At 35.5% G+C, this 27589-nt stretch overlaps 1 protein-coding gene across 1 annotated transcript; it reads right to left on the bottom strand.

The window, feature by feature from the left end:
• Positions 1-27589, bottom strand: LACTB2 (lactamase beta 2; the record flags this gene model as incomplete). The annotated part of the gene is made up of 7 exons (XM_084230027.1): positions 1-44; positions 648-729; positions 3759-3907; positions 6137-6315; positions 15617-15743; positions 19068-19231; positions 27468-27589. The coding sequence occupies 7 exons, from the start codon at positions 27587-27589 to the stop codon at positions 1-3; spliced, it is 867 nt and encodes a 288-aa protein (XP_084086153.1).

The raw sequence follows: 27589 nt of genomic DNA, 5'->3' as shown, positions 1-27589 counted from the left end.
CTAAAGATTAGCTTTCCATTTCTTGTCAGGTTCCGTGTTGCTAACTGTGGAGAGAAAGTTATAGAGTAAATATTCAACAACAGATTAACAAATTCACTAGATATGTTAAATTATTTTGTGGCTTGAAAAAGTGTTCATCCCTAAAATAATTTTGTCACTCAATGTAATGCTGGTAGTTTTTAAGGACTGAATTTACAAAAAGATTCTTAATTTGATGAATGAATACAGCACTAGTAAACAATTATGGAATTATTGCTTTAACATTTATCTTAAACATTCTTATCTTTATTGTTGCTAAGACTTTTGATTGTTCTCAAATCTTATACATGTGAAATTCTTCATGGTCTTGTGGTCTGGGAGAAGAAAAGTTATCTTTCCACTACACAGTTTTGGTTGTCCTTCTGGTGCGTGAGGATTGGAATCCTTAAGTGAGAGTCTAATTTCTCTGGGAGCTTTTGGTTCCAATTTGTGGCCTATGGGCCTTGCTTTTACTGACCATTCCTTGTGCCTGTCTCTACAACTTGCAGAGATATTCAAGGGATATCTCTGATGACTATTATTTTTCCTAAAGGAAAGCTAGTTCATTTTTTTAAAAAAGTGATTTAAATGCTGATAATGAAAGAATTAAGTTTTGGAATTATACTTACATATTTTTCCTTCTCTTTCCAACTTTTTCAAATGAAGCAAGAGATTATGTTCAGCCACTTTATGTAAATGCTCAGGTGTATTCTAAAAGAAAGACAAGAATGAAGAAAAATATTTCTTCTGAAGAAAAAAGAACATAGTTAATCCTTTGAAATGTCTAGTGAAAAAATGCAACAGAAGAAAATTTTAACTTAAGTGCAGTTTTATATATTAATATCCCAAATAATTTCACCTTGTGTATGTCTTTAGAGCTTTATAATTTTAATATATATATTTCTATAGATAAAATAACCCAAAGCACTACCCTAGTTACCTCACATAAGTGTAAATGTACAGTATTTATCCTTTTGTGATTAGCTTAAATCACATGGCATAGTGCCTGCAACTTTCATCTATACTGGGCAAGTATTTTGCTTTCCAAGGCAGAATAATATTCCATTGTATATATATTCCATATTTCACTTATCCATCTACCCTTCAGTATGTTTTGTTCAATGAATACCCAGTGCTTAGCATAATGGCACACAGTGGGAACTCAGTATTTTCTGAATGAATGAATAAATGTAAAAATTATTCTTCATTTTAATGATGTTCAATTGCCCCTAATAATTTATTTATAAAAGTAAGATCTTTGCACATTTTTATATTATCTGAATGACAAAGCAAACAGTCCTTTTATTCTCTAAATAAGGTTATTTCTGAAGCTAAGCTTCTTGACTCAATTCACTGTCTTCACTTACTGTTGAGCTCCCTGAAAATGTTTTGCCAAGATCCTCTAATTATCTTTTAATCAAAATCCAATGGGTTCTTTTTACCCATTTTACCTGAGATCAATTGGTTAGTCCTACCTTTTTGGAGATCTCTTCTTTTCCCCTTGGTTATCCTCTCTCATTACCATTTAGTCTTTAATCTGGATATTCTTCTTCACATTTCTCTTAAACATTTATGTTTACAATGAATTGTATCAAAGACCCTTTTTTTCCTCATCTAACTTACCACAGCAATAACAAACTGATTTCCAAATACAAAACTGCAATCCTAAACTCCCCCTTAAGCTCCACTGCCATATGCTATTACCCACCAGTGTGACCTTCTAGATCTCATTATGTGACTTACCTGCCTAAGATCCTTGAGTAGTCATCCCCTGATCATTGGCTAAAGCTACAATTTTGTAGTGTGGCAATCAAGACTTCCCATGATCTGATCATGCCTGTGTTTTCTGCATTTACTGGAACTTCTTCCTGCCCAACCACATAGGAGTTCCATTCTCCAGTCATATATTTTCTTTGTGAATTTTCAAACAAACTCAGCACTCTTTTATTACTCTTAGTGTTTTGAACATATCTTTCCTTCTATGATTACTTCTTTTTCATTTCCTTCCTATGATTACTTCTTTTCTCCTTTACTGTAACTGTGTCCTACGAAATGCTCACACCTTCTTCAAGATCCCAATTTCTGAAGCTTTTCCAGTCAAGTCTCATTATCCAACAGGTAGAATTGATTCCTCTTTCATTCCCTGAAATACTGTGTATAGGCTTTGGGAGAAGTTTGGTATGATAGAAAAACAAAATATGATATCTGACACTTGAGTATGTGATGTCTTATAGTTGGATGCCCTTGAAAAAGTTAATTAGCTCACTTTTTAAAGTCAATTTCTTTTACCTATTAAATTGGAATAATAGTATTTTTATGTAGTGACTATTTGAAGCACTTCAGTGCCTCAAATCACATTTGTAAGTGTAGAGCATTCAGTATAGTGGCCTGCACATAATATTGTGCTTAAAAAAATGGAAGTTATTATGATAGAGCCACTATGATAATTTTCTGTTGAACATGTCTATCTTTGCTAAACCATGAGTCCATGAGAGCAGGAATCTGTAACCATCTTTGTATCTCTGCACCTAGTCCAGTGTGTGGTACCTGAAAGGCATTCAGTAAATGTTGAATGAAACAAACTTCTCTATTCTACCTAATGTCATTCTATATACAACAGGTGCTTCATACCTACACACAGCAAATGAATCTCTGAATACACCTCTGAATGTTGAGTAAGCATTTTTTAGGTATGGGCAGTTATCTGAAGACTTAGCTGTGAGGGTTTTCAGAAAGTCTGTTGTCTGTACTTAGAGGAAAAAAAAACACACACACACACTCAGGTAGCAATGTATAGTCTAGAGCAGTTACAGTCTAATATTATGAGGAAACTACTTCCTTCACAGAATTTAAATATTAACATTACCCTTATGCAAATTGCACTTTTTATTTTTACCTATTTTAACCAATTATTCCCTCTTTTAAAACAATGCCCTGTGAATAGGACTGAACTATATTTTGATGACTTAGGACTATAAGGCACTAAGGTCCTTTACTAATTGGCCCCAGGTACCTTTTCAAGCTTATCTATAGTTACACTCTCATGTATTCTCTTGGCTTTACAGATAATGATAGTGGGAATTTTAAAACCCAGACGATTCTTATTCCAAAGTCTATATTCTTAACCTTTAAGCTATACTGCTACACGTCGAATAGTTAATAAATATTTGTTGAGAAACTGAAATGTACTAATCAATTGTAACAAGTGTTGTCATATAGTGATATGCTCTGAAGCACATATGAAGTGTCATACAGTAAGCGGCCATTGAAGGGAGGGGCTCTCTCTATGTACACTAAATTACTGGTGGTCTTTTAAATGAACTTTCTCCTTTCCCCCCATAGTTAGGCATAGATATTCCTTTGCACTGCTATTATCCTTGATATCTGTCTCTAGTAGAAAACGCTTCTCACTTCAGGCATGAGATACTACACAGTCCAGAATATACATAAATCGTTACAAAATACAGGCTGTTCTTAAGGTTTCTTTTATAGAGTGAAGTATATAAGGTTTAATAATGGCTCAGAATGGCTATTTCTTATTCTCTAGGCCAGTTTTTACTTAACTTTTGTGTTCTACAAAGTTGAGATTGCTGGTCTCAAAGGTATCAAGTGGAATCACTCATAAAATTAACAGACTTACTCTGTTCTGAGATGTGATAAGTTTACCATACCTAGTGTCTATTAAATAGATTATTGTAATAAAATTGTGGCTGTGTACAAGTAAGAAAAACAAAAATTACCTTGTAAATAATTTTTACAAGCTCCATTATTGTAAAAAATTTCTCGAAGTTATCACGAAATACTGTAAGAATTTGCTCTTCTCGTGTATTTCTGTGAGAAATGTATTGTAGAATTTTAGCTTCAGCATCATGGATTACTGGGCCATGTCCTAAATTAAATTATAAAAATTAGTTCAACCATATAAAATATTAAACACAACTGAATTTAATTTATTCTATTTAAAAATTATTTATATGAAATATTGAAAAGGTATATGAAATGCACAAAAAAATGAATTGCTTGGTTAACAAAACAGGTTTAAGAGATTAGAGAATACCAAAAAAATTAGAGAATTATATTAAATGACATCTAGACAAAAGATTATTTTGTATACTAAAATATAAAAATTTAAAATATAGCATTAAAAATAGTAACCACAACAGTAACAATAGATAATGTTTAGAAACTGTTCATTACTTGCCAGGCACTATGTTAAATGCCCAAAATACATTATTTTTACAAGAATCTCACATGGAAGGTATAATATTATCTCTTCTTTATAGCAGAAACTGAGGCACAGAGAGGGTGAATAGCCTGCCCACAGTTAGGCAGCTAAGGAGGAGTGGATGGAGCTGGGATTCTGACTGAGGAACTTTTAAACATTGCTCTTAACACTATGCTACTATGTTTTTAAAAGATTGAAAAGGGGAATGTTCTTGGACATGTAAGTGACCAAGAACCATTAAAAATTCACAAGGACCACAGCAGAACTCTAAGAAGCCTTTGTATAGGCTAGTAATTCAGAAATATTGACATTCTAGGTTGTTTTATTGAAATTTACTTGCTCTTTGGTGCAGCAGAGACCTCTCCTGTCTTGCCTGCTGCTCCCCTCAGCAGTGTATTTCAGTTAATCTGCCTGTTCTGTTCCCTACTCGGTCTCTGGTGAATTCTCTCGCATCCCGCACCTCTGGCCTGTACCCCAGTTCTTGTATGCGTAAATAAATAAATCTTAAAAAATTTTACTTGCTCTTTAACATAGTGCAAATTAATGTATTACACAACCCTGTGAGAGAGATGTTTACAATATTTGTGAACAAAATATGCAGAAATAGGCTAACCTAATTATCATGTAAAGAGCATGGGCTTTGGTTAGAATATTGACCATCAATACTGACTAGCTGTGTGGCCATGAAAATTCCTGAATCTCTGAGCTTGTTTCTTCGGTTGTGCAATGAGGTCACCACAATGTACTTCACTGGGTTTTTGAGGGCACAATAGCTGTAAAGGTCCCTGCAGGATACCTGAAGGGTAGCAGGCTTTAATACAGGGTAGCTATGGTGAAAGAACATAATTTACATATAAGCTCCTGCTGTGCTAATAAGCCAGTTCATTGGATTCACTAAAGCAAATGTAAGAACCTGTATGAGGCAGTCTATCATTAGCTTTGCTTGAAAATGAGTACGTCAAATATATACTCTTTTCTTTAAGAATAGCTGTTAGCATCCATTCCTTTTATGTCATAATATTAATCCAAGTGCCTGGTTTCACTGTGTATTTCCTACTCCCTCAGCAGAAGAAACTGATGAGAGAATACAGGGTTTTGTAGACACCGTATTTATGGATTTTTCCAAGGTAAGTTTTGGTTAAGAACAAGTCAGAAAGATATAAAAACTTAAGTAAACTATAGTCTCTTTTTCCTTCTGGGTGTTCATGTTGGGTCCTGTATCTTAGCTTTTAGGATGGAGGGGATATTCACAGTATTGAGCAATGTACTGTCAGTTCAGACACTAACAACAGGTTTCTTTTTCTGTAAAATCAAAAGAAATATATAATTTTACAGCTCAGGGGTAAGCTACTGTTATTTCACTAATGAGTAAAAAAAGTAAAGGGTACACAGCTGAAATGTGGTTCACAACAGAAATCTAGTTAACAATTGTGAGGACTGCATATGGGATGAAGTTTTTTCTTGTTCCAATATAAGTTTATTTCCTTTGTTTAACTAATAGTCATGTAGATGTTAGAAAATAATCCTCATATCTTCATAAAAATTATTTTTTTAATGATATTTCATTGCTTTATATCCTTGTTAATTTTTTGACAGTATAAGATTTCTCCCCTCAGGTGTGGTCACCATAGCTCTCCTGTCACCAAAGCAACCACAGTCTTCCACCATAGTCCACTGTACTCTCCCCAACCCCTCTTTATAAATAATTATTAATATAACTTTTAGCTTTCTTTCTAACCACATTGGTAGATAAGATTTAGGGTTAGAATTTAAAGGGGCAGTTTATATCTTCAAGGCTGAAAACACAAAGAACATACACACACAGACAAATCAAAATGAATTTTTCTCATTTGTTTGATGCAAATGGTTTTAAAGATTTACAAAATTACCCACCTGGATATATAATATTAGCTTTGATTTTCAATAAGTCTTTTAGGGAATTCATATAATCATAGAGATCTTCAAATACAGTTGTTCCTTCCCCTAGGATGCAATCTCCAGAAAAGAGAGCATTTTCCTCTTCTAAAAGTAGAGCCATATGATCATCAGTATGTCCAGGTGTATATATAACTCTGTTGAAAGAAGAAAGAAATAATAATGGTTATAAATTCTTAAACTTAGAAGAAATTTTGAGAAGTAAATTTTTCTCTATTGTGTCTCTGTACAAGACACAAATAAATGATGTCAAGAGTTACAGAGCTCCTTTCTTTTTGGTGGCTCAGTGAGACTTATCAGAAAATTTTCTTCTTTAAATTTCTTACTCTGAAGAAGAAATTTATATTTTCTCACTTTTTTTCCTTATTTTATGGCAAGAAACACTGATCACAATAAATCTGAAAAGGAGAATTAAAGGAGATAAAAATCATCAGTAATTTTACTCTAAGACTGTACTTTCATTATTTAAAAATATATTTTTTCAGTTTTCTAAGCAAACACACACAGCATACTTTATGACAAGGTTATGGGGATAAAAGCACTTTCATGTGTTGCTGGTGGGAGTGTAAAATGGTACAGAAATACTGGGGGGAATTTGGCATTTCCTAGCAAAATTATATAGCCATTAACATTCTCACCCATCAATCCTACTGCTAGAAATTTATCCTGAAAATATACTTTCACAAATACAGAAAAAAAATGCACAATGTATTCATGAAGTTATTTATAGTAAAGAAACATTAGGAACATCCAGATCGATGTCCTTCCATAGGCAACCATGAATAAATTAATGGGACATTGATCCAATGGAATACTATGTGGACATCAAAAAGATTGAGGATGAAGTGATATGGGATATCTACAATCTTATCTACTTATGAAGTGATAAGTGATATCCTGTACAGTAATGTACAGGATACATTACTGTCATGGGATAAAAGCACAAAAAAGTGTTCATAGTATGCTCTTCTGTATAAAAAATATGGGGGAATAAAAACTTATATATAGTCATGCATTGATTAATGATGGGGCTATGTTCTGAAAAATACCTCGTTAGGAAATTCTGTAGTTGTGTAAATGTAAGAGAGTGTAATTACGTAAACCTGGCAGTATAATCTACCAGACACCTAGGTTATATTGTATAGCCTATCAGGACCACCTTCACACAGATGGTGGTGGTTGACTTAAACATTGTTGACTTAACGTTGTTAAATGATACATGACTGTATATATTTCCTTATTTTTACACAAAGGAAGTCAGGAAAGATAAATCAAAAACTAGTGAAAATAGCTACCTATAGAGCTTAGGAAAAAGAGATACAAGGAAGATTTCTCTTAGAAATTTAAAAAAAAATAGCTTTAACTTTCAAGTTATGTAAATATTTTATATACTCTAGGCATAAAATTAAATAAAAAGAAAAAAGAAAACCTTTACATAGACTATAATAACTTACCTTATTATACACTGGATGGCTAAAATTCGTATTTTAAAATGAATTCAAAAAACTTTCAATTATAATACTAAGACTATACATCCTTAATAGAACATTATCTTGGGATCAAAAGAATTACAAAGATATTTTCAATTTAATGAGTTTATTGTTGGAAGTATATTAGTTATGCTTTTCTAAAACTTTCTTGTGTTTATTTTATGACAGTGTAAACATATAAATAAATTGATGTTTAGGACCAATGGAATATTGCAGGAAAAGGAAAAAATATACATGAAATGAGGGAGTTATGTTTTGGATTGTTTCTATCTGAGTTGAGGAATCATTATAAAATCACCATTTCATTTCTTTTTCATTTTGTTTGTTTTCTCTATAGAAGGTCCAGAAGCAATGATACTCTAGTGGTAGTGAGCACACCTCACACTCATCTCTAGAAGTTCATAATACCACTATCCACTTAAAGAAACAAGGGCTTCTTGCACACATTACTGGCTCCAGGTCTGGGGCAGGGAAAGTAAACTGTGATACTGAGACATCCTTTGTCAGATAGCAGTGAAGTGCTCAATGATTAATGGAGCTAAGTCAAAAGGACAGAATGGAAGAAAATATTCATACAATATGTAAATGTAAAGGGGTTAATATCAAAGATACGTAAAAACATGTATAATTTGACAATAGAAAATTCACCAAAGAGAATATCCAGAAGATGCATGAAAAAATGTTCATCATTACTTCCAATAAGAGATATGCAGGTTAAAATCAAAATGGATGACACCCATCAGAATGGCACATATTAAAAAGACCCTCAACAAGTGTTGGAGAAAATGCAGAGATAAAGGAAACTTACTACACTGCTAGTGGGAATGTAAAGTAGCATAGCCACTATGGAAAGGGATTAGAATTCATTGAAAAAAACAAAACAAAACAAAATACGCTTAAAAGGTCTTGGTTGGGCCTCCCTGGTGGCGCAAGGGGTTAAGCACCGCACTGTGAAGCAATCTGCAGCCTCTACAGGACGAGTTCCATCCCCGGCCGGCCAGGGAGCTACCCACATGGCACAGCAGACCTTTCCTGTCTTGCCCACTGCTCCCCTCAGCAGTGTATTTCAGTCAGTCTGCCTGTTCCCCACTCTGTCTCTGGTGAATCCTTTCACCCCCCCACCCGCCCCGCACCTCTGGCCTGTACCCCAGCTTTTGTATGCATATATAAATAAATCTTTTTTTAAAAAGGTCTTGGTTATCTGAATATAATAAAGTATTGCTTTCAGTATTTTCAAAAAAAGAAAAACAATACACAAAATACTGTATGACCCAGCAATAATTCTGGGGAATCTATCCAAAGAACATGAAAACATCAATGCAAAAACCATTTGCTGTACAATATTTATTGCAGCATGATTTGGAATAGCTAGGGCATGGAAGCAGTCTAACAGCCATCAAGCAAAGATTAGATCAAAAAGATAGTTTATCCACATTACGGAACACTATTCAAAAACAAGGAAAGACGAAATGTGGCTCTTTATACCAAAATGTAGGGAGTTAGAGGGAATAACGTGTAGAAAAGTCAGAATGACAAAAATACTGGATATTTACATAGTGGACAAGTTGACAATATAAAAAACCAGCATACATTAATAAATGCAGTGATGGCACTATTGTTAAGGGGGGAGGGAGAAAAGGACAAGGGGATATATTGTAGGGAAAAAATAGAAAAACTGAAAAAAAAACCAACTTGTTGAAAAAATAGTTAAGTCTAAATAGTTTGCTCTGTGAGAACCCTCTTGATTTCTTAGTCGCTACAGACTCAATCCTCTATACTGATCATTTTTTCCTCTGTATTCTTTTGTACTTTAGATTATATTTCTATTACTGCAGGTTTCACACTGTTTTCTTATTTGTTTACCATTTTACGTCACAAGGCTATAAATTCCTGGAAGGGAGAACTCTTGTCTTTTTCTCATCTTTATATTCCTAGTGCTTGGTATTTAGTAGAAGCTAATGTTAATATATTGTTTTCAATGTGCCAGTACCAGTCTTTTTTTCTTTTTTTTAAGATTTATTTATTTATACAAGCACTGGCTACAGTCAGAAACATGGGGGATTGAACTGGCGCTGCAGAGGCTGTGGGCAGCTTTGCAGCCCAGCGCTCAACCGCTGCACCACCAGGGGAGGCCCCAGTACCAGTCTTTAGGGATTTATAGGTATTAAACAATTAACCTTTATACCACTATGGGATGGGTAATATTAATCACTTTACATTCTAGATAACTAAATCACAGGAGATAGTAATAAATATCTGATGCAATATGGTTTAAATTGTATTTTATTTAGCTTAAGAGATTATCTTTGTCTATTCCACATAGTAGAACAGTAGCATTTTTATATGCTTGGAATTTTTTTTTTTTAAAGGTTTATTTTTTATACAAGAGCTGGGGTACAGGCCAGAGGCTCAGGAGGGTGAGAGAATTCACCAGAGAAAGAGCTGGTAGCAGAACAGGCAGACTGATGAAACACACTGCTGAGGGGAGCAGCAGGCGTGACAGGAGAGGCTGCTGCGCCATGTGGGAATCTCCCTGGTCAGCCAGGAATCGAATCCTCACTGTAGAGGCTGTGGACAGCTTCACAGTGCTGTACTCAACCCGCTGCGCCACCAGGGAGGCCCCATATGCTTGGAATATTTTATTATTTTTAAAAAGATTTATTTATTTATGTATACAAGAACCAGGGTACAGGCCAGAGGTGTAGGGGATGAGAGGACTCACCAGAGACAGAGTGGGGAGCAGAACAGGTAGATCTACTGAAATACACCGTTAAGGTAAGCAATGGACGAGGATAGCTTCATAGAACTGACTTAACCCTTTGTGCCACCAGGGAGGCCGCTGCTTGGAATATTTTAAATAAATATTCTCAATGATGGATTTTTGGGGGAAGGGCTGGGCAAGTATTTACATATTGGTATTTAATATTTAGGAATTGAGCATGAGTTTCTGGTTAAAGATAGTGATTGAATCCCAGATCTATTTTGTTTTCCTCCTAACCACCAATAAAGTTACCTTACAGGGACTTTTTTCTGTTTTTGTTTTTTTTTTTAATTATTTCACTAGTCAGTGAAATACTGGTTTGTAACATTATATAGGTTTCCCCTGTACAGCATTATAATTTGCCTTTATATAAACATGAAGGGAATTTTTAAGATATAAACCCACATGGATGAGAACAGACTATATCACTAAGATTTTAGAAGCTAGAAGGAAGACAGATGAGTGATATGTGACATATCAAACAGAAAACTGAAGCCTAAGCTTATAGCGGTGAAAACTGAGAATCAACCAGATTTATGCTGCAGAATTCTCCAATGTCTCGGGGTGCGGTACAGTAAGAATCAGGAAGCAGAGGGCAAAGTAGGGAGGGCTACCCAAAATAAGGACTAATTGATTCATTGTCTGCTCAGAAAACAGAACTTTTATTTCTGGCATAAAATACCAGGGTTGAAGTCTGTTCCAGACCAGTGAAACATAAGTTGTTGGATTAGAAAAAAGACATTTTTAGATATGTAATGTCTCAAAAAAGTACTCTTTCACAGGAAGCTATAGGAGATGGGTTGCACCAAAAAAGGAAATTATGGAGTACAGAAATAGGAGATCCCACACTGTAAAGAGCCAAAGGATCCAACACTGGAAAAAGCTGAGCTGGGAAGAAATTCAGGTCTGGAAGGAAACCAGCCCAGATTACAGCAAGTACAGAGGCAATGAGGGAAGTTAATCTGGAAGGTGGAAGTGACAGAATCCTTTACACTTACCTTACACTATTTTTCTCCTGTTCTATTGCCCACATTCACTTGATACATTTAAATATCCTGAGAGGAGAGTTATATAGTCAGAGTTGAATTAATGGTAAGTACATAGAATACTATAGAAATATAGTTTATTATATGGTTCAGCTCAAATAGCACCTATAGTCATAATAATGTAAACACTGAATACTGATCTCACCAAAATTAAGACATTACAAGATGGGGGATAAGTACAGTTCCCATAAACAGCAGAAGTGAAAAAGCCAATCCTAATTTTTTGAGAGTGTGAAATTAATAAATACCTAAAATGGAAAAAATCAAGATAGTGACAGGAATTGAACAATCCTCCAAGATTTGTTACACTTACAGCACAGGTCTGTTTATTTTTTTCTTCCTAGAGGCAACCACTTTCACTTTAGGAATTTTTATGTCACTTGCCTGCACAACAAGCGCATACTATCAAAGGTAATTCTGTGAGCCTCTCTTCTTTGCAGGCCTAATAAGCCCAGTAAAGATATCTGTGTTTTGAAATTTTGATTTTTAGATTATGGTAGTTACAATAAGAAGTAAATCTTTTTAACAAAGTAATGAGAGTGGTATCTTAGATTACACAATTTGTTTAAAGTTTAATGTTGTATTAAAAAGAGAATCCATAAAGCGAAATACACAGATATATGTTTAAAATTATTTGTGTTACTAAGGACAATGTTACTAAGCAGGAACAATGAAGCTCCAATAAAAAGATGTGCAATTGTCGCCAGAAACTAAAGGTTCAGTTTTTTCATAGGATAACTCTAGCAAACATTTTAAGGTCAGATATTTTACTATTTAACTTATCCCAGAGCACAGAAAGAGAGAGAAAACTTAACAATCCTAAGTCTGACAAAGGCTGCCCAAAATGAATAGAGTTCACTCCCCACTCCCACTAATGGATCAATACAAAAAAACTAAAGTATTAAGAGAATCCCAAAATATATTTGAAAATAGTATCACGACCCAATAAAGTTATTTAAAAAAACACAAAGTTGATTCAGTATCATAAGATTCCTGAAAATAATAAAGCTATGGAGAAAACCAGTAAGGTCATATCCACACACTGAAAGACATTTGACAAAATTCAGCTCTTAAATAACAGTATTTAAGAAAACTGAAATGGTTATAGAAGAGTTTCTCTTTTACTCTCACCATCAATCAAATCCTTGATACTAAATATTAAAACTGTAAAGTCTTTATAAGAATATGCTAAAAATGTAATAGATATAAGGAAAAAGAACAAGAGATACTGATGTAATGGGAGCAATTATTTTTGAGAGGCAGTAAAAACTGACATTAGGAACTATTATGCTTTTATGGCTTTTCAAGTGTATGCTTTCCATATTGGAAACTATTAGTATATTTTAGATGCACCAAGGGCAGGTTATTAATGAATTGTTAGAAATTGTCTCTTTTGTCTAATTAAACCTGCTGCAACCTATTAGTTCAAAGTATGCAATGTTAAATGAACATAATTCCAGGAGGTATATTTCCAGCAATATAAAATGTGTGTAGAGACTGTATCTTATCTTGTGGGTAACCATACATAAAATGCATTTACAAATGGTACCCCCAGTCTCTTTTTTTTAATTTACAAAACTTATTTGGAGAACTATTCTTTTTTAGAGCCTGCAAACTGTCTTATACACCAACGTGCCTGTAATGCTTCCTTTATTACTCCTCAGCCAGAACTCAATCATGGTTTGGATACTTTCGAGGTTGAAGGCAGTAAGATTTCTTAAATTAAGGGATCAGAAATTCCAATTCTCCAGTCACCTGGATGGCAAATGCTTGAATTTGCATAAAAAGCTGTGTTAAAATTCACCTCACATAGGCAGGAGGAGAAAAGGAAATGACATCAGAGGTGCTTTGCTAAAGATCAGAGGAACTGCAGCTGTGGCCTTCCCATTCATCAGGTAGAACATTTATCTAGTTCTGCCACTTCTGTGATAGACTTTCTAAGGATGGTGCTTTCAGAAATTTTATAACAGCCAACAAAAGCCATCAGATTGACTTCCTCAAGAAATTAAACTTAATTCACTAGAAAATTCCTGAAGGATATATCCATAGTCAAATCCTTGCTGAAAAATGCTAACTTTCTAGTTTTTACTGAAGCGTTTTTGTGGGTATTATTTGTATCTCTATTGTATTTTATTTTCTTTCAAAATTGGCACGTGGACAAGATCAATTGCACATCAATGCTTGGAGTCTTAACTAGATTTAACTTTGTGTTTATGGAACTGTGTTTAACAATGAATCTAAATGATTTTAAAACAATTAAGTTCTACTGACTTTATAAAAATGGTAATTGAAAACAATGGTCATCAGTAAATTAAATGTTTTATTCAGATTTTAGCATAACCAGAATTACATTCTTAAAAAAGATTATTTACTAAGTCATTTAAAAAGAGTATCTGTTTTTTGGGGATTATTTGTGTTTCCCCAAATCTTTAAACCAACTCTTATGCTTACCTTATTAGAACTTAGAAAAACAAAAATTAAATAGACTTCAGATAACATTAAGATCACTGGCATCAATTTGATCTATGAGTCGAACTAAGGGGTGGAGATGGTGATAAGAAGCAAGCATGAAGGAGGCTTTGGGGCACAGGTATTGTTTCTTGACTTGAGTGCTGGTCATATGGCTTATTCAGTTTGTAACAACTGACTACATTGCACACTGATATGCACACTTTTCTGTTTATATACAGAAAAGTATATAAAATTGCTAGAAAATTGCTAGAATTTTAGCAAAATTCTAGGAAAATTTTAGGAAAATTGCTAGAAAATAGCTGGTTTGTAAATTAAAATTTGCAAATCACAGGCAAAATGTAAAACAGGGAATATTGGTTTGAAAGGAGGCACAGATATCCATTACCCCATTTTCTCTTTCATCTGTTTATTCATTTCTTTGTAGATATTTAGTACATATAGGATATTCAATGCTTTATGTCAGGGACTGAGCAGATAAAGATGAATCTGGTGTCTTCCTATAGCAGAGGATGGCTAGCTTATCATAAAACTGGTTTCATTTTTTTCTTGGGTATGAAATTAAACTGTATTTCCTTGGGTTGGTTTGCTGTAGCAACTGGCATTAACTAATAAGGCGAATCTAAGGAGTTACTTGCCTTTTAAGGAGACATCTCTCTATGAACACAAAAATTACAATTAATAAGTGCTATAATAAAATAACAAAAGTCATATGAATGTAAGAGGAGGGAGTAGTAGATTTTAATCAGAAAGGATTCTAGAAGTAAGTAACACGTGAAATGAGCTTTGAAGAATGCATATATAAGAATTTACCAGAAAGAAAAGCAGTAGGAAAGTGTGAAACCTAATAAAGGGAAAGTTATGAGCAAAGGCATGAAGACACACAATGTGCCAAGAGTATCTAGAGATGGCTGATTGTGTTTGCATGGTGGGTAGTGGGAACTAAGACTATAAAAATGATTAGACCAGATTGTGACTTGGGAAACAGAATAAGTATAACTTATTAGTTATGCTAGTTTGTTATAGGTTGAATAAAGCTAACCTAATTAGATGTGGTGTGCAAGGGTATCTAGGGTGCTAAAGGCAAAGAGGAGTCAGCTTCTGTCTTACAAGAATAAATAGAATCTTAAGAACTGAGCAGATGAGTATTCTGAAATCATAAACCAAGAAGAGATTGTGGGGGAGAGAAAGAGAGTCTAATTAGTTCAGTCTCACAATTATTGAGTTAAAAACACCTTTTTGAATCCCTCAATAGGTGATGAGGGCTTAATGGTCTGATCTAAAATGTATTTACCTTAGGTATGGGTCACCTTTTGGAAGTGAGAGCATGGGAAAGCCCTAAAATGAACTGGTGGGTAGATTTCTAAATGAACCCAACTGACCTGTTTTTTAAATAATTAAAATGCTATTATTTAAAAAATGATAATCGTATAATTCAAAAAAATAATTAAAATTAAAAGAGTAGAGAGCTGTTGTTACCATTTCTCAAGCAAGTCAATTTTCTTTTTCCAGAGTAACAATTTTATCAGATCTTTTGTACCTTTCCTGAGACAATCTCAACTCAAGCAAATATGCAGAAGCCTTCTTTCTACAACCTTCATTTTAATACATATATATATAGGACTTCCCTCTATTACTGCCTTCCCTGGTGAAAGGACATTAGGACACTTACCTTAGAGTGGCACCCTCAGTTATAATCAGATCACCATCTTTCAGATACACATATTGTTGTTCTCCATTTCCTATAACTTCTTCTCTCTGAGGATTTCTTGGGAGTTTTTTAATGCAATATTCAGTGCCTAGCCACAAAACATATGAAATATATTAAGTCATGCTTTAAATGATAATGCAGTCTTTTCAGATAACATTTATGAAGGGCTGCAAAAAATATTAACACTGAGATAGTAAAAATGGTACAAATTATAGCAGTATACTCTAGGATGGTAACTTTCTTTTATCTCAACAAAAGAGCTTTCTATTCTCTTATGACCCTCTAAGTCTACATAAAAGTCTTTGTGTTCCAGTCACTCCTATTTTATACAATTTGAAAGTAGTTCTGTATAATCTAGCTAGCTTTGTTATCAAGATGGGTATTGAAGAGGCAATAACAGAGAAGATGAGAACTCTATCTAGTGCCTAACTTACAGTAAAGAAGTCATGGTGTCCTGGCAATAGTTAATAGTAAATGGATGATAGTATAAAATTCAAGCCCCAAACCTGGGACTAAGATATTAAAAATTTATAATAAATTTAATACATTCTACCTCTTAATTACATAAAGAAAAATCAATAACTAGCCAATCAATAATTGAGTGCAAATTATCTAACCAGTATCCAATGTATAGTATGACTATAAGTTCCATGACATCAAAGTAATTGAAAACTGTTTTAGTTGGGGAAATAAAACTTATAAATAAGAAATGATTGAAGAACTATATGTAGTACTGTTTAATGAATACAAAGTGAACAATTTTGATCATAAAAACAAGAGTTAGAGAAAGGGAAAAACTAAGAAAGGATTAATATGACAGAACTTGAGGTATGATATACAGGATGAGGAGGATGGGAAAGGTTACGAGAAAAGATTTGTAGATAAGAGTATTAGCAAGGGTGTGGGAATGAGAACAAGTATGGCATATGTGCGACAATATAACTGCTACCAACTTGTCTAATGCAAAACACTATCTGGGAAGATTTGAGAAAAGGTGTGATAGGTAGGAGGCGCTGAAATCATGGAGAGCCTCAAATTGCCTTTCACAGAATAGAAGAATTTAAACTTCACTGAATGTGGCCACTGTTCACTCTTCCATAAGTTAATGAAATAGTGTTAACAGGTTAATCAATATGGCAGCTTTTGGTGGGGAGACTGGAAAGTGAGAGAACAGAAAGATTAGGAAGGGACAAAGGCAATGACCCAAATAGAAGGTAAAGAGTATTAGGGATAGGATCATAGAAATAGAACTATGGTGGGAGAAAAAGACATCAGAGAAAACTGACAAGGCACATAAGTTTGGTTAGTATGGAGAGTAAAGGAGATGGAAATATTGAAGTAAATACAAAACAACTAGCACCTTCCTTCACCAACCCCAAACTACTACTTTTTATCTTAGAGGCTGAAGCAAAATAATATATTATTCTGGGAAATGGCACTACCTAATAAGTTTGTCTTCATTATTGAGTGAGTTGGTGAGGTATTTTCTGTTTTTGCTTTTAATCTTCACAATTTTGTCTTTTAGTCTTCATTAAAAAACACAGTATTTCAAGTTGTAAGCCTTTTGGCAGACAATCCTTCACCCCAAATCACATTTATCTCAAAATTACAAAAGAAATATTATACCATAAAATTACTTTGTGTCAGTTTTTAAAATTATGTATAAATATGAAAACATATATCCTATTCATAACAGCAATCTATTGGCAGGATGAAGAAGGGCATGCTGAAAGCAATCATATAATAATCATTTTAATAAAAGCTTACTGAGAAATAATTTATCCTTTTAAAGTTACAAATCAGTGTTAAAAAAATAATATTTAAAGAACTGTACAACCATCACCATGACCTAATTTTAGAACATTTTCAAAACTGCCCAAAGATACCCTGTAATCAATGGCAGTCACTTTCTATTCTCCATCTCTCAGCTCTGGCAACCACTTACCTATTTTCTGTCTCTATCAGATAATTATTTTATGAGGAGCAAACACTCAGCTATTTGTTAAGGTTTGAATAATCAATTATAACATCATTGCTAATGCTAATTATTTAAACTGATATATAGTATTGTTTACATATAATGCTTTTTAATAAAAAACATATTCTAATTGAATAGTACAGAAGCAAATATCTGAGTCCTTGGGTCTCAGTTGTGAAATATGTGGCAAAGATCCAACTTCTGCTGCAAAACAGTAATTATAAGATAACAAAATATTTTTATAGGATTTACTTAAAAAAAAAAAAAAAGAAAGAAACAAAACACCCAAAACAAAACATTCAACCAGTCTGGGGTTAAATTAACTCTCATGTCTAGTAAAATGCATGCTCCCTATAAGTCACTAGAAGTTCCTAAATTATACTCTGTGTTTTAAAATTTTTAAGCAGGTTGCTATGGAGTTACTGTATATTTCCACTACAATCTTATTAAAGGCATTCTTATTTTTGGTGTGACCTATAAAAATGCAGGTTGTTGAAAAATTTCTGCAGAAATAATAATTAAACATAATAGTAAAAATGTGGAAAAAGTGAATAACATAAAACAAAATGGAGTAAAAATGCTAATGATTAAGAATTTAGAGGATGAAGAAATACATGGAGCATTTCTGGGGGGATTCTGGAAGGCACTTGTACAATTCAGTGCTGAACAACTCCAGATCTGCATGCAGTCTATATAGTTTCAATACAGTTCAGAATGAAAGACAACAAGGCACTTCTCAAGTAAAGTATTAAAATTTTAGTGGCTATAAAGCAGTTCCAAATTTCTCCTTGATTTTCTTTAAAGCAATTGAATAGGTAATCTATTATAAAAATATTATTTTGAATGGAACCCAAAACTTAAAATTTTTAATCTAAAGAAAGTGGGTAAAATGTCCAATAGGCAAAAGATAAACAAACTGTGTTATATTCCTACCATGAATTGCTACTTAGCAATTCAAACTTCTGATCCCTTGTTTGTTTCCCCTATATTCCTCCTATAAGTGAAACCAGCTGGTATTTTCCTTTTTCCTTCTGACTTATTTCACTGAGCATAATCCTGTCTAGCTTCATCCATGTTGCTGCGAATGGCATTAGTTTATCTTTTTTGATTGCTGAATAGTATTCCAATAATGGTTAGTTTTTATTAAATCTAAAGTAGAAATTGTCATATAGACTAAATTAAAATTGGTCATCACTGGGCAAAGGTGCAAAAGAAGAGGGAGAAGAGATTTGAAATAGAAAATAGGACTTTTTCTTTGTTCCTTTGTTAAAACTGGAGATAATGGCCAAGTTATATTAATGTTTAAAAGTACCATTTAAATAGATGTTATTCAATAAATGGTTTACTAGCTTACTTAACCTGTAACTGAAACAAATTGTTCTTAAAAATCTACTTTTTCTTAATAATGAATTTAATGAGAGTTTTTTTGTTTACCATTACTGATGTTTTTACAAATATCTCCTATGCCTCCAGTGTGATCACGGTGCCAATGAGTAACTATGATTTCCTGAATTCCTGTGTTAAATTCAGTCAAAGCCTGCTTTAAACAGGTGATGTACTCTGGAATTGCTGGTTCTCCAGTGTCAATGAGGATTCTCCTGAAAAATAAATGGAAGAGAATTAACACAATTGGAACAGAGTTAATATTAGCATTTTTCCCACACAGAAAATTTATTTAAGATATTATATATATTGGGCCTTCCTGGTGGCACAGGTGGTTGAGAGCAGCACTGTGAAGCTGTCCACAGCCTATGCAGTGCCAGTTCGATCCCAGGCCGTGGAGATACCACATGGCGTGCAGACCTCTCCTGTCTCTCCTGCTGCTCCCTTCAGCAGTGTATTTCGTCAGTCTGCCTGTTCTGCTCCCTACTCTGTCTCTGGTGGATCCTCTCACCCTCCCGCACTTCTGGCCTATACCCCAGTTCTTGTATAAATAAAAATCTAAAAAAAAAAGAAATTATATATATTGCTTTATTTTCAGTATTCTTAGATACATAACTATAGCTTCACTCACCTATAAATTCTTCAAAACTTAGAGCTAAATTTAGGTCTAAACAAAGAATAGCAGTAAGAATAGATATTTACCAGCACTTAAATATGGCACTATTTGAAGGAAATGGCATATTTTAACAATCAGATTACTTATAACAACTGCTTAAGTTAGGTATTCCATCATTATATGTAGAAATTGAGTAACCTGTCCAAGGATATGGTACATTCAAGCTAGCATTCAAACTCAGGTATTCTGCACTACAAAATGTGCTTCTGTTAACTTTGCCTTTAAGGTCTTTTACAACATTCTCAAATGTCTCATAGATATGAAAGAAATTGTTTCAAAGGTATCACTAATAAATCCAGTTTCTGCAGTAGATACAAAACTCAATAGTGTTTTACATTGGTTCCTTAACACATGAAAATGAAGGTAGTAGGGAAGCACGGGAGAAATGTCTGAGCTGCTTTCTTTCTTTACTTATACAACCTTATAGTTATACTTTTTGCTTGTCGTCTTGAACCTTCCTTATACTTTGTCTGCCCTTCGTCTATTTATGGAAATGATTTTTTTTTCTCTATGAAGTTTTTCTGAACTAAAAAAGGATTATTTTCTTCTCCTCAAGAGCCAATTCTCAAACTTCTTAATTCATGTGGTTTCCACAGTAACACCTGCTTAATTCAGGCTGGGGGAGAGATTAATCTTGATGAGATTCATCATTCATTCATCTATTATCAATAACTTTTTATGAATTATCATCTTTCACACCTTTCTTGACAAAAATCCTGTTTACTTTCTAGTGAAGGATGGGAAGAGGAAGTTGTGAAAAGAAACAATAGTGACAGACAACAGAAAGCATTTTGTGGAACATTAAGAGGGTAAATATCCGGTCTCCTCTGGCAGCGCAGCGGTTGAGTGCTGGGCTGCGAAGCTGCCCGCAGCCTCTGCAGAGCTGGTTTGATCCCCAGCTGCCGGCAAGGGTCCCACATGGCGCGCAGACCTCTCCTGCCGCGTCCACTGCTCCCCTCAGCAGTGTATTTTGGTCCTTCTGCCTGTTCTGTTCCCCACTCTGGCTCTGGTGAATTCTCTCACCCTCCTGTGCTTCTGACTGTACCCAGTGCTTGTATGTATAAATAAATAAATAAATAATCTTAAAAAAAAAAAAAAGAGGGTAAATATGACAAGCTAACTGTATGGCTATTTTATATTGGATGGCTTGTTTCCTTAACACTATGCCTTGAAAGTCACCACCAATAAAAACAAACTGCTCTCTCACAGATGGCGGTGGCGTAAGGTGTGGGGACAGCAGCCTTAAGGTCCACTGGCTTATATCTACATTTTAAATTCCATAGAGCAGTAGCTCTACTTTACAGAAACAGTGTCATAACTGACTCATTTGGAGATAGGGAAACCAGATGGCTATACAGTCCCAGGGTGCATTGGAAGGTCCAATTGACAGTGGAAATGTAAGGAAGAGATGGTTTAAAGAACATTTAGGAGGTGCAATCTACAGGAGCTTTTTAAACATTTGGACATGGAAGGGAAGGGAAAGAACTGATTCTGAGGTTTCTCAGATGAGTTGATTAGTGTGTAATTAATCAAGACAGTAAACATTGAAGGGTGCAAATTTGAGAGTTTGGTTTGGGTGATGGTGAATTTTAATGACACTGCTGACTGTCTTCTTTTGTTTTTTCTACACAGCACTTATTACCACTGACATTTACATGTTTGTTTGTTTATTTATTGCCTATGTCCACACCCTCCCAAGCCCCATAGGCAACAACCTTGTCTGTTTCTGCCACAGGCTAGATACTTGCATGTACTAGATACTCAATAAATAATTGTTGGATGAATAAATAAGGCAGTATTTTTATTTTTAACTCATTTAATTACCAAAACAATCCCGAGATTTTACTCTTGTATAGATAAGGAAATCGAGGCCTTTAGAAGTTGGACAATACATGTATTAACTTGCCCAATGTCACAACCTACAACAGAAGATATATTTGAACTCATATCTTTCTCAATCCAATGCCCATTTTCTCTGGATATGAGGAATACTTCAGCAGTTTTTGATGAACAATCACAGGTAATCCTAGACTTTTTAATTTTCCGGACCCCTTTAGCAGTGTGAAACCTATAGACCAGTCTCAGAATAATATTTTGGAGTGCATAAAATACACAGGATTACAAAATAAACCAATTACACTTAAATAGTTATCAAAATAAAAGAAATTGATACAGTATTATTACATGTGCTTCCTCACTATCATGAAATATCAGGATTAGCACCAAACTTTATAATGACTCTAATTTCTAAATAATGATGTGTACACTATTTTGAGAGCTGTCATGATTGTAATATCCTATGAAAATATTAGAGAAAAAATAGGTACAGATATTACACTTTTTTTTTAAAGATTTATTTATTTATATTTTATTTATACAAGCACCGGGTACAGCCAGAAGCGCGGGAGGGTGAGAGAATTCACCAGAGCCAGAGCCAGAGCCAGAGCAGGGGAGCAGAGCAGGCAGAAGGACCGAAGCACACCGCTGAGGGGAGCAGCTGGTGGCAGGAGAGGTCTGCGTGCCATGTGGGACCCTCCTCCGGTGGCTGGGGAGCAGCCGGGCATCGAACCGGCGCCACAGAAGCCGCGGGCAGCCTCGCAAGCCAGCGCTCAACTGCTGCGCCACTGGGGAGGCCCCTACACTTTTTTTTTTTTTTAAATAACTATATTCATAATTGAACAAAGGCTAACTTTCAGTTGATGGTTAAAGGTATAATTTTTCCCCAGCCAAGATCAGACTCGCTGAAATATATCCGTTGGAGGACTACTATGAGTTTCTATGAGCTGGCCACTTATGGGTGACCTATTTGCTATCTATGAATCACAGCAGAGAATTCCTTGACTACTATAGGGTATAGCTGGTATCATGAGGCAGGCCCGGCGACTCATAAGCCGCTGTTGACCTGATTACGTGACTATCTCCATGGTGGTCTCAGGATAACTGCCTGTGATAATATCAAATACTTTACTGATGCAAATGGCTCTTGGTATAGCCATGACATTTGGTCATTACGTATGGTCATTACGCGGGACATTTCCTGTCCCTCGTAAAACTTTGTCCCCCAATCCCATCCCACGCTCCAGACTTTATTCCTCATACCATTGTCACTTGATCAGCTTTAACTAGCCTGTATGATTTCAATAAATGGCACAAGAACTTCTGCTCAAGTAGCAGAGTCTTGCCTTGCAAACCTGCTCCACGAGTGCTGTGTCCCTCTTCTCCCTCATCTCGTTCCCACTGCAAAGTGGCAATAAACTGTAAGCCTCAGGCTCAGAACTCTTGCTTCTAGTAGAGGAGAAAAGCTGATGATAAAATCAAATCTGGGATGTGATTCGTTAACTATTTTTGTTGATATATACCCTGTTGTCTAGAACAGCTCTGTCACATAATAGGCATTCAATAAATATGTTGAATAAATTTATTTTGAATTCTAATGAATGATTACCACAGATAGATACTGTGCTATATACTTTATAAAATGCAAAGCTGAGCAATACACAGACTGCATGCTCAAGGATTTTAGGGGTTTTATGGGTTCTTTTACATATCTATAACTTATGGGTTCTTTTACATATCTATAACATACTGTGTCATGTTTAGCATTGTGCACATTAGGCACACAAGATGAAAAATATACAAAACTATAATACTGTGATATTCACAACAATATTCTCTAGCTTACTATGCTAGATTTTGGTTGCTTCCATGTATTTGGGGAGATTAGGTACTTATTAACCGCACACTCTTGATGTCTGTTAAGACCTCTAAGGATATTTTGGGGGGTCTTCTGACCCTTGAGAAGGATTCATCCATGCTTCAGACTAAGATGTCTTCAATTTTTGCATAACACCTAAACCTCGCCCTTATTTTTAATTCCTTGCCTCCCCATCCTCTTAAGGAACTCTGTTTTGAAAAGCATTGTAATCTGAAACTAAATTTAAATATTGTCCTTATTTTAAAGGCCGGAGAGATCACGTCAATGTCAAGATGAAGATTAACAGGGTTAAGATGTAGATCCATAAAACCTAATAAAAAATGATTGTGCCCTCTGTGGCAAGTGTGTGACAAGTGTGAGTGATAGCATTCTGACACTAGGGTTCTGTCTTGGTCTAACATAACTGGGATGGGCAAAGTAAGGTCTTCCAAAGTGAGTAAAACAAAAAGTCCTGGAATAAACGCAATCTATTAAAAATAGAGGTGTGTCGGGCCTCCATGGTGGTGCAAGGGGTTAAGACACAACCTATGAAGCTATCCGCAGCCACTGCAGCACAAGTTTGATCCCCAGCCAGGGAGCTACCCACATGGCATAGCAGACCTCTCCTGACTCGCCCGCTGCTCCCCTCAGCAGTATATTTCCGTCAATCTGCCTGTTCTGTTCCCCACTCTGTCTCTGGTGAATCCTCTCACCCACCACACCTCTGGCCTGTACCCCAGTTCTTGTATGCATAAATAAATAAATCTTAAAAAAAATAGAGTTGTGTCCACATAAAAAAAATCTAAAAAAATAAACTGGCACCAAATATTAAACAAAAACGTTATACTGATAACCACTTACACACTGATATAACCATTTGGAGTTTTCAAATTTACTGATTTTTCATCCTCAGATCAATTCTAGGGAGGTATTATTATTTATTATTTTATTTTACTGAAAAGGAGACTAGTTTTTGGAAAGTTTAAATGATTTCTTTCAGGTCCCAGCAAGAAGCAGTGCTTTAAAGCATTATATTCAGATTCGAGGTACAGTGATTTCTCTGTTCAAGATACTTGGTGCTTCTCGGGGAGAAGATGACTGCTTAACCAAGCACGTGGAATCACTCTTCATGTGGCATAAATAAAACTGCAGTTTCAAATTAGGGAGAAAAATGTTCTGTTTCCTCCTTAACATATAGAAATTCTATTGCTATGTCTGTGAATAGTTACAGCAGAGGATTAGTATCATTTCTATGTGGGCTGGTTGACTGTTTTTCTTGACCACAGACAATACTTGATCTAGGGAGATCATTTTGAAAATGCAAATTATGCTAATGAAAGGGACAAGAAAAGAGTGCAGAAGAATCTATGACTGACTTATTCACTAGAGCACAGGGTTAGGCACTTAATAGACACAGCAACACTACTATATGAATAAAGAAAAAAATATTCAAGTAATGGAAATTAGAATCATTTTCCTCTTTTAGGTATTTTTTATCAACATTAAGACAGCTATTAAATGGTCTCTCTGTCAATTTGTGGTCACTCTTACAAATTTCTCAGGCATTTTCTGAGCACCTAGTATGAACCCAATATTGTCTGGATGTTATGAGGGAAGTGATACAAATATTAGCTAACATTATTGTATGCTTTCCACATGATAGAATTTAAATGCTTTTGAGAAGGTTTTTCAAGTAAATTTTAATGACTCCTATTTATATCCCTATGAGGCAGGTAATATACAGCCCTCATTGTATAAATAAGGAACCTGAAACTCAGGGTAACTGTCTAGTCCAAAATCCATAAATCAGAATTTGGATCCAAGTATTTGGAATCCAGAGTCTTAATTCTACTCCACTAAACTGTCTTTTCCTATTAGAAGTCAAACAATTGCCTTCAAAGTATTTACCATTTTCATAGTAAAGCGCAACTAGGATTGCATCTTCCACTCTCATACCTCTGGGCCTCTTCACAGAGCTGCCTGAGTGTCCTCAGGTAAGGAAGGCAACCGGCTTCTCCAGGAAACCCTAGTGCCTTCGATGACCTTGTCTTGGAAGCTATTTTCTACTTTATTACTCTTACTCCAGCCCACACTCAAGGGGATACTTATGCTCCACTTCTTTTCAGGGAGGTGTATCAAAGAATTTGTGGGCATATCTTAAAGCCATCACACCAAGCAAAGGAGAGTGACAAACACTTAAGATCTGGAAGAGAGTCTGATTATATACATGAAATTGAGAAAGAACAGCCACAGAGATAAGAAAAAAAAAGGAGAATGTAGTGTTAGCAAATGAAGGAGGGGGTGGTCAATGGTATCAAAAGATACCAAATGGGAATGGAAAAATGCCATTGAGTTTAGTGATATAAGATCTTAGAACTGTTTTGTGCAGCTGAACAGGTGGGTAGAGACATCAGAAATTCTTGGACTCAATTAATATTCATTTTTAGCCACCTGACTTCTACTTAATACAGTACAGTAACATCAGCTGCATATTAATTTATTGTAGCTCAACTATCTGGACCCATATCTATCTGTATGTATCTATCTAACTCATATTATACAGGAGTGATTCCACTGACCTTTTCACTCTACCAGTTTATGAGTGTAAAATGGGAGACTACAAATCTGCTCCTCCCTCAGTTTCAGGTTTTTCTGTCTCTAGCACAAGCACCTTGCTGCTCTGCATGTAATTCTAGTGTTTAAAGACAGTTATGTATTTTTCATACAACATGGTTTCTAAATGCAAGCCAATTTCTTTGGTTTTCAGATGGAACCACTCGTGTTTCAATGGTGGGGAAAAAAACAAGCTGTGTAAAACTGACATTGTTTTACAGTACATTGTTCTCCAACATAGTGTTTTCCTATGACACTTCATAGGGTAATCTTGACTATATACAATTTTCATTTTAGGTATTGACTTTAGAGCCAGTTTAAGATGACACACTGAGGAGGAAAGAGAATGCCTAAGGCTTCCCTGGGGTGATGGAGTTCCAGCCAAGGTAGACTGTGCCCCAAATAGCAGGTATTTTTTGTGCTTAAGTCTCTATTCTACTAGGTTCTGGAGGCAGTCCAAAGCTCTTGTACCTACTGACCCTGCCTTGTTTATTTTAGACTTAGCATTTTGCCTGCTTAACTTGCAGTACTTCCAGTTCCTCTATCCCACTGCTTCTAAAATTCTGATTTACTGGAAAATGCAAATACTGTAGGTATTTTAAACGAAAATTCAATAGACTATACCTACTAAACTGTTTTTAGTAGTCAACTATATTTTATTGTAACAAGACTGCACAATTAGATTCTAAGCTATACCTTAATTTCATTTTGTATTATCTAGGGTATACTAAAGACTAAGTGTACAAAATTAAAATTGCTCAATGCAAACCAATCTCATTTCTGAATATTTTCACTAAAGCAGAATGCAGCGAAAACTGAACAAGATGAAAATGTTACAAATACTGATAGATTATTCTATTCGCAAAGTAGATGAGGTAAAAAATCACGACGACGTCGACAAAATTGGTCAGTCAGCTCCTCTTTTCCAAGAGCTTGAGGATTCTCTTGGGTTTCACAGATTTGAACAATGTGGAAGCAGGGGAATCCTGCCCTCTGCTGCCTAGTTAAGAAAAGGGCCTCAGCACAACCTGCTTTTGTGAAGAGAAGTTAATGCTCAGGCAAAACACCAGTGAAAAGCCAAAGGTCAGCAGACAAAGTCAATGCTTCCCTGGATTCCTCACTCCAGCCTATCCTAATTTCTCAAATGCCCTTAACCGGCATTCAAACATCCAGCAAAGGACATCTGGTTTCAAAAACAAGGTGCTTTTTTCCCTTCTTCTGCTCATTATTTCTCCTTCCTTAGCCATTTGTAAGTTAGAGAGGTTACCCCCCCCACACACACAGTGATTTAGGGGCGACCGGGAATCGCAGAGACTGCGAGCAGTCCTGGGTAGGGGTGCCCGGCGGGCGGACACCGCGCCCGGCTGCCCGCGCGGAGCCCCTCCGCCAACGGCGGGCAGTTATCCGAGCCCCAGCTCCATGATCCCCCGGGCCGCTGTGTATGTTGGGGGGAAGGAGAGACGTTTACCTGGGGCCGGTCCCCACCAGGTAGGTGTTGGTGCCCTGCAGGGTCATGGGGCCCGGGTTACAGCCCAGGACGCGCACCACTCGACTGGACAGCCGCTCGATGCGCTGCAGGGAGGCAGCCAT

The sequence above is a fragment of the Talpa europaea genome, assembly GCF_964194135.1.
Source record: "Talpa europaea genome assembly, chromosome: 3".
In the NCBI taxonomy this organism is placed as follows: Eukaryota; Metazoa; Chordata; class Mammalia; order Eulipotyphla; family Talpidae; genus Talpa; species Talpa europaea.
This window is presented reverse-complemented; position numbering and strand designations above follow the sequence as displayed.